The sequence below is a fragment of the Sphaeramia orbicularis genome, chromosome 10 (assembly GCF_902148855.1).
Source record: "Sphaeramia orbicularis chromosome 10, fSphaOr1.1, whole genome shotgun sequence".
Lineage (NCBI taxonomy): Eukaryota > Metazoa > Chordata > Actinopteri > Kurtiformes > Apogonidae > Sphaeramia > Sphaeramia orbicularis.
Genome location: NC_043966.1, coordinates 27361404 through 27369881, shown reverse-complemented (window position 1 = coordinate 27369881; position 8478 = coordinate 27361404). Strand labels below are relative to the sequence as shown.

The 8478-nt window shown below is 39.1% G+C and overlaps 1 protein-coding gene across 4 annotated transcripts in view; it reads right to left on the bottom strand.

Annotated features, from left to right (window-relative positions):
• Window positions 1–24: 24 nt before the first annotated feature.
• The window catches only part of jakmip1 (janus kinase and microtubule interacting protein 1), a 28166-nt gene continuing 19712 nt past the window's right edge, over window positions 25–8478 (bottom strand). For 3 of the 4 annotated variants that reach the window (XM_030144809.1, XM_030144808.1, XM_030144810.1), the window contains exons 11-23: window positions 8290–8418; window positions 7158–7241; window positions 5387–5449; window positions 5154–5252; window positions 4248–4349; window positions 4106–4159; window positions 3953–4018; window positions 3727–3795; window positions 3558–3635; window positions 1527–1736; window positions 536–601; window positions 293–369; window positions 25–204 (exon numbers count right to left, since the gene is read on the bottom strand). In XM_030144809.1, the coding sequence (XP_030000669.1) occupies window positions 319–369; window positions 536–601; window positions 1527–1736; window positions 3558–3635; window positions 3727–3795; window positions 3953–4018; window positions 4106–4159; window positions 4248–4349; window positions 5154–5252; window positions 5387–5449; window positions 7158–7241; window positions 8290–8418 (1071 nt within the window). In that variant the 3' untranslated portion in view covers window positions 25–204; window positions 293–318. The remainder of the gene's footprint in view (window positions 205–292; window positions 370–535; window positions 602–1526; window positions 1737–3557; window positions 3636–3726; window positions 3796–3952; window positions 4019–4105; window positions 4160–4247; window positions 4350–5153; window positions 5253–5386; window positions 5450–7157; window positions 7242–8289; window positions 8419–8478) is intronic. The other variant, XM_030144811.1, reaches the window with a different exon arrangement.

Sequence of the window (8478 nt, the reverse complement as noted above, 5' to 3'; positions counted from 1 at the left end):
CATAAATAAATATCCCTTTTTTTTATCTCATGTATATCTGTTCATGTAATAAATTTCATATATGTTTGCATTCCAGGTTAGGGTCTTCTGCAAAAAGTGCACGTTTATCAAAAAGGCCATAAAGTTTTCAAGAACTGTCTACAAATGCATAAAAAACAATAAGATTTTTCTTCATCCTCACTTGCTTCCAGAGTACCCCAACAGCTGAGAAAAAGGAAAAAAAAAAATTTATTTCATTTTGCCACCAGTATCATCAATGAAACTAGTATGATACAATTTATGTGGGTGCTACCTGATGTCGGTCCACAGTTGCTTTCATTAAGGCCAAAGTATAAATGCTAAAGAGAAAAATAAAAAGAGGAACAGAAACTAAAGGAACGTAAAGAGTTTAATTAACAGGCGGAAAAAGAGAGAGAGAGAGAAGAAAGAATAATGTCAAGACTGGAAAATCATTAACAACACTTGATATTCTCTAACAGACATGCCCTCTCTAAGAGACATGACAAAAATACACAGATGCAAGTGGAATAAGTACCTTTTCCTCTATTTCCTTTATTTGTCTCTTTTGCAAGTCAATCCTGTCCTCCAGCTCTCTAATTCTCTGTAATGCAAAGACAGGACTGGTTAGGTGTCAAAATGAAACAAAAAACAAAAAAAGACTGTAGTCACTGAGTTCAGCGTGAAGTCAATTATTCCTGTATTGAGTCCAAATCCTCTACTTCTTTCCCATCATGCTCTCTATCTCCATGGTATCAGTTGCTCAGTGTTGAGTAAGAATGAGCTGCCATGGCAACTGAAGAGCGGATTTAACACTGAAAAGTGACTCTTTAAACCTGACCAGTTTATTCATTGACTGTTAAGTATCACATTAGTTTAAACAGATTCACACAGTCTTTTTGCCTTTTTTCTTTTCTTTTTTTTTTAATTATTAGAGGAGGTCTTTATTCAAATTTCCCAAGGAGTCTATTCTTGTAAAAAGAAATGCACAAAATCTCTTATTTTTAAACAACATAAATGAGGCGTAACAGATCCTTTATACAGTGTTAATTTCCTACTATGTCCTGTAAGGCCTACTGTCTTTTATTTTCACATTTGATTAGTTTATGTTTCATGATAGGTTTATTCATGTGTTGGTTAGAGTTTAGTTAGGGTTAGTAAATTACAGTAAAACTGATTCAAATGAAGTTCAAGGTGCAGTGGTTGTTGATGTAGTTGATGCATAACATGTACTGTACAAGCCATGGGTATACAACTATTGTGAGGGCTGCAGAGTGGAGGGATATTGAAGGAGTGGGGGGGTATTCAGATCACAATGAAACACACACTCACAAAGCCACATCGTCATTCTGTCTCTCACTTCCTCAGATTCACTTACAGGTAAAGTTACAGGTAGCACACAAAGGGATACTGCATCTTTTTCATTCCACCAGAGGTTTGGTGGGCTCAGACGTTTCGGACAGGTACCAGGGGTCAGACTGAGGGCGGGCAGGACTCAGTAACCTGACTGGGTTTGGTTTAAGCCTTACCTGCTGGGCCTGCTGTAGGAGCTCCATGCGCTCCTGTAAGATCTGACTGTCATACTGCCGGCTCTGCCGGAGAATCTGACGCCGCAGCTTATCCACAGCGAGCCTCAGCTCCTCCCTCTGCCTGTCTGTCAGCGACTCGGCCACGGCCTGGCATGCTGGCTGCTCCTGCTGCAGAGCGCTATACAGCGTGGCCTCCAGCTCCTCGATCCTCTGCACAGCCAGCCACATACACACACATACAGGTACACAAGCACACACAGCACACACACATCGACGTGCACATGCACATGCAGAAACGCACACAATCATGCACAAGCACACACATTTATCCAACAGATCCACATATACAAACAGAAACACACAAACACATACACACATCACTGTGACCATGGCAAATATGAGGAACATTGTTCCACTTTATATTTGGGGTTATTTGGGCTTGACCTTTACATGGTACATTGTACAAACAACACAAACAGTGCCTTAGTCTCACTCTCTGACACCTAACTGTCCCACAGTCACCATGTACAAGTCAAGCTTTCAGGACCAAAATATAAAGAGGGACCATAAAAACAAAGCAACACCAAAACTGACCAAATAAAATGGTTAGAACTATATGGAGAGTGAGCAGAGTGTTAAGTTTGTTTTCTGGGCTCAAGACACATAAGTCAGTTAGGTTTAATCTTACAGTTAAAGTTTCATAAACCAAGTGGTGGAGAAGCCTAGCTCCATAAACTAAAAGTTCTGCAATGTATTTGTTCCAACCATTCACTGAACCAGCCCACTGTGATGAGTGCAACTCCTCATCCACGTAGATGGGACAATAAATGGAATCACCAGTGTTAAGTGAACAGGTAGAACCAATACATGGCAGGACTTGTACTTTATGGAGCTGGGATTCTCCACCACTGCAAAAACTCATACTGAAATTCAGATTTTTTTCACTGGTTGTTTGATCAATGTTGCAGAGGATGTTAATATAGGTTGTGTATTAGTCCGATGGACTACTGGAATCAGTTGTCGTCAGCCTGTCCGTTCATTCGTCCGTAAACAATTTTTCAAGAATCTTCTTCTCCAAAATTGTCAGTCACAATGACTTGATATTTGTTGTAGGACATCTTTGGGGTAAGGTCTTCTGAGTTTGTTTAATTAATTGGGAAATATTGATTTAGAATTTTTTTCTGAATTTTTTTAATTTTACAAATTCCCATTGGTTTATAATGGGACACATTTCAAAGAGCTGTAACTTGAAAACAGTTGAAGATATTGATATAATTACCACTGGCAATAGATAGGAAGTCACATATGGGCTTTCCTTTGGTCCCATGACCCTTGACCTTGACTGACCTTGAAAGGTCACACCCAAGGTCATCTATGTCCAGATTTCTAGAAGATTCTTTTCCAAAATCATCAGCCAGAATCAAGTGAAATTCATAGCAGAGGTTCCTAGGGGCAAGGTCTACCAAGTTTGTTCAAAGACATGAGAAATATTAATTTTTGAATATTTTATAGATTTTTTAATTTTTTAAATCCCCATTGGTTTATAACGGGAAAAATGTCAAAGCGCTATAACTTCACAACAGTCAAAGATATTGATATAATTACTATTGGCATAGATAGGAAGTCACATATGGGCTTTCATTTGATGCCATGACCTCTGACCTTGAGTGACCTTGAAAGGTCAAACAAATGTCTTATTAATGTCTTTAAATATGCTGTTGGACTACAGGACCCTTAGTCCTATTTTTAGATTTAGTGGTAAAAGATGCAGTATCCCGACACAATGTAACAGATTATACCTTCATGAAGGATGTTGCATTCATAATGTTTAATGGAGTCCAAAATGTTTATGTGTCATGCTAGCATGAGAATGTTGCACCTTTGCATTTATAAATCACTTTATCAGGAACCATTATCCTTCAGCAATATCTTAATGCTGCAATTAATGTAAATAAGCTGTTTTTGTCTATCAGAGAAGCTTGACTTGTTTACAGTAAAGTTTGCTGTGTTACACTGCTCCAGACGCCGTACCATGTAGGCCTGGTCCAAGGCCTGCTTCCTGTAGTCCAGTTCCTCCTCAAGGAACCCCTTCTGTTTACTGAACAGCTCCTGTAAGAAATAACTTGTTATATTACAGGTCGTGACAGGGTATAATGTGCCCTGCAGAATCAGGAAAAAGCATTTGGGATCTATTTTTCACCTTGTCATTTTCCAAGTCAATCATCTTCTGAGTGAGGGCAGCCTCTGTACTATCTATCTGCTTTAACCACTGTAAAACAAACATACATTTCACTGACCACCATGACAAAAATGTTTCAAATAAAGTGTTTGTACTGTAACATCTTTGGAGACAGACAGACAGACAGTGTTATGATAGTAAGTGTCCACTGTGTGTCAGTATAGACACAAAATGTCCTTACTCTGACCTTTTCACACAGCGAGATCACAGTCCCTGCCTGGATCACTGCCACTTGCTCCTCATTTCTGAGGTTCTACAGGAAACGCAACAGACAGATCGTGTTATCAGTAATTATTCGATACCTTCTGAAAAACGCAGGTACCTGTGTGTTTCAACTCACTCCGTTATCCCCTAGGATATCCAGTTTCTTCATCAGTTCAGGAATGATCACATCCTGCAGAAGTCAAAACCACATCATATTCAGTGCAAGTAAGAGAATTATAAAATAAAACAGCCAAACGGTTTTGTGCGAGTGTTTTCACCTTGACCCCCTCCTGATGGCAGTAGATCTGCAGGGCACTGCTGCTGTTCTCAGGGAAGGCAGACATGTGGAGATTCAGGGCTGGAGATCTTCGCTCCCTCTCCTAGAAGAAGCAATAACCACTTTAACATACAAACACATCATGTAGAAGTGACACAGTGATACAACAACTGAACATGAGCAACAACACATCGAGTGTGAACGACTGAAACTGAATGAAAATGGCAATATACACAAAGTGAGAGAGGAATGAAAGAGGGGTTTACTTACATGACACTGAAAATAAGATCAGGATCTGCCAAAATGCGGGAGATGACAACCCAAAGACTTAAACAGGGGGGAACCAAACCAACAGGGAGTGTGAAAATACATGCTGAAATCAAAACTAAGAACATGATCTCAACTGGATTCGTTTTGTTTGAATCCAAACAAAACTTCCCTACATGTAGAGTAAGCTCAAAGTGAAGTAATTTTATAGACTGTTCCTCAAAATGACATATATAGTCCTTTAAGAACAGCATATCTTCTAATTACAGTCTACTGTTGATCTTTCCATACTTTATAGATAATGTAAATGAAACATAAGACTGACATTGAAAAATGAGACAAAATGAATGAAGATGGGATTGGAAGGTGAACTTAAATACATTTTATTCCATTAAAAATCATACTCTCAACACAACATTCTTGTATTAAAAAAACAACATTCCAGTTCAGTGGATGGGGGTACACACACAGCTGCCATGCAAAAACAAGAAAACACAGGTCTATACAGTGAAGTCAAGTGTGTCTAAGTGTACAATAAATATGTCTGTCTGGTGGGTCACTGTATATAGGTCTTGCGCCTGGAGTTGAGATTTTTGTTGTCGTCTCCTGATGAGACTTTGACGTTGGTGCAGTCTCTTACTTCCAGCTCCAGCACCCTGAACTCCAGCAGCTCATTTTGGTCCCGTGCATCCTGAACCTCCGCCTGCAGCCGTGACTCCACCTGCTGCAAGGCACACATCTACAAATGTGCACAAACAAAGGTTCTCTGCATTAGTCACAGTCAATGTCCTGCATTTGGGTAAGTACTTTCATGCCTTAACTCCAATTGTGAGATAAATGATGCACGACTGAGTAAAGGTTAATGCAATCCACCTTTTCATGAAGTTCCTGGTTGTTCCTGATCAAGTACTGCTTCTCCTCCACCCATTTTGAATCCTGTCATAACAACCAAACACAACATCAGCAAGAAATAACATTAGCAGGAACAGAGAAGATCCTGGAGGAATAGGTTGTGCAGAACAAAGCTGTCAGAAACACAATCAGCCAAACACCAAACCACAGATGCTTAACATCTACAGTAATTTTGAGAGACATGCAAACGTAGTGCAGACACAAACAGACAGGAGTGGCACTAACACAAGTTTATTGATCCAAAGAAAGAATAGACCTCTCCTGAGGTAAGAGAGGCACAACACACTGCATTCTCACTCATCAAGTGTTCACAGTAACAAGAGCAACAGAAGGCATTATGTGATGAAAAACAGCAGAGCAGTAATTCAAAGTACAGAACTGAAACAAACCACAGTGGGACATGCAATGGCACATAAGAAAACCTTGAAAAAGAAAGCAAAAAGTGATATGTTTCCAGTTAGCATTGTGAATTTGATTAGTGTTCCTCATAATATTCACTAACAAAACAGCCAAGCCTTTTTCTTTCACAGGTCAGAGTATGGTTTGGTTTTCCAAATATTAAATAATCTACAATAACAGTAGCTAAAATGTCACATTTTACTGCAACATATCCTATTCACATATATTCATGGGTGATCACACTTGTCACTAAACTGACAGAATTTAAAGGTTCAGTGTGTAATATTCAGTGGTATCTGGCAGTTAAATTGTAGATAGGAACCAAATGATTACCCTACCCTATGCTGGACCCCAAGAAAGCAAAGAGTGCAAGTTTAAGCCAGTATTGTTGTGTTAGTTCTTTTGGTTTAAGGGAATATCAACTCAGATTTTCAATTGAACATCTGCTGTAACACAAAAAAAAGGAGAAGAGGTTTGTTCTGAGCTACTGTCAAAACCTGGTGGTGCAACATGGTGGATCCATTCAAATTTAATAAAAACTATGCACTAATCAAAACATAATCATTCCTATTATTAGGTTCCATTTCAACAATTATAACTGTTTAAATCAGGGGTGTCCAACTCATTTTAGTTCAGGGGTCACATCTCTCAAGCCTGGCTGGTAAATGAATTGCATAACCTATAAGTAATGATAACTCCAAATTTGTCTCTTTGTTTTAGTGCAAAAATCAATCAATTTACAGCATGAAAATACTTACTTTTACAAACTATCCTTTAAAAAAATGTGAATAATCTGAGCTTCCATCAACCTGATATTTCTTAAGAAAAATAAGTTAAATTTTAACAATATTATGCCTCATTATGTGTATTACAATTTACAGATCACAACTGATCTACAAAGGCAACTGAAAAACATAGCATTTAATTTTATGATCAAAAGAACTTGTAAAGACTCGGTGATAGCCTTGACTGTCAGTGTCTTCCATGTAATTTTACACTTTGCAAATTCATCCCATGGACTGGACTGGACCTTTTGGCAAGTTGGTTTTGACCCGTGAGCCGTATGTTTGACACCCCTGGTCTAAATCTTCCACAAAGAACCTTTAAAGACCCAATAAGAAACCACACCATGAAGGACAGGTGATGAAACAAAACATGAGGTACAGAGCACAGAACTGAGACATCACACATGCAGGAAGTGACGTCACAGGATTCTGCGGCAAACCTGGTCAGCAAAGTGCCACCCCAGGAGCAGAGCAGCCAGACAGACATGCAGGAGGGCCACTGAGAGCAAGACCCGAGAGTTCCTGTCCCTATCGCTTGTCTTTGTTACCTGCCCCCGCTCGGCCAGGGCCTTCTCCAGGTCCACTATCTTGGCCTGGCAGCTGCTGAGCTCCACCTGCAGCTGCTCACGTGTCTGTGGGAGGGAAGATGAGCAACCAGGTATAAGTGTTACTGAGTCAAATACATGACAATTCTGGATGCATCTCAATGTATCATATCCTCACATTTCTGCCCTAGGCTACTTCATCACCAGTTAATTTAATACACCAGCACTACTGCCATATGTGCTGCTGTTTTTGTTTCCATTACGCACCTCCTCACCCCATAACCATTACTGTATTGCACTACCACTGCTACTGCAAATAGATTTGATTAATATCGTTTATATTCTATTATAGTTTATCTTTCATACCACTTGTTCTAATTTCACCTATTTTTTTCATTACATGGCATTTTAAAGAAACATCATCTCAATTCTCCGAATGTCCTGTGTGTCTAGCGAATTGAATATAAAAAATATAGAGGTAGACTGATATATCAGCCAGCCGATATATTGGACCAATATATAGATTTTTTTCAATATCGGCCATCGGTTTTAATTTTTTTTTGAAAGGTGATATTTGATCAGTAGTAAAAATGTTATAAGACATTTGATCAGGCACCTGTGTGGGCAGCCCTTGAAGTTCAAAAAAAGTCAAAAGAGTACTATTTGTACACGTGTTAATAATTTCCTTTATACTGCTGCATAAAATCTTAATTATTAGAGTGTTTCAATTGTATTTTACGGTCAATGTGTTTTAAAAAAATAATAATAATAATAATTTGCCTTAAATATCAGCCTCAAAAATTGGCTGTAGATATCAGTCATCAGCTGACCGAATTTTTTTAAAATTGGCATCAGCCTTAGAAAAATCCATATCAGTCATCCTCTATTTTAATACAAGCAGGATTCAATTATTTACCTGCTTTCAACACGCCAGACAACAGCATTCATCGAAATAAACAACTGCATTCCTCTGAACACCAGTATCTGTGTGACTCACCTCAGCAAGTAAACATTACAAAAATAGAACATCCTTCTGCTTTGCACTACAAATGTATAAAGGTGTGAATGTTTATTCTTTATTTCACATGGAGGTATTGCTATCTGCACTGCGTTCTCTAAGAATAAAAGTACAAACCCTAGCTTCCCGCTCAGCATCCAGGGAGCCTCCAGTCTGCTCTTGGAGGAGGGCGTAGGCGCGCTGGAGAGCCTGGTACTCTCTGGTCAGCTGACGAAAGCGAAGCTCTGACTCCTCACGAGAAACATTCTGAGATATTGAAGAGGAACACGGTGAAAACATAAATAAAACAACTGTGCCTCAACTCAT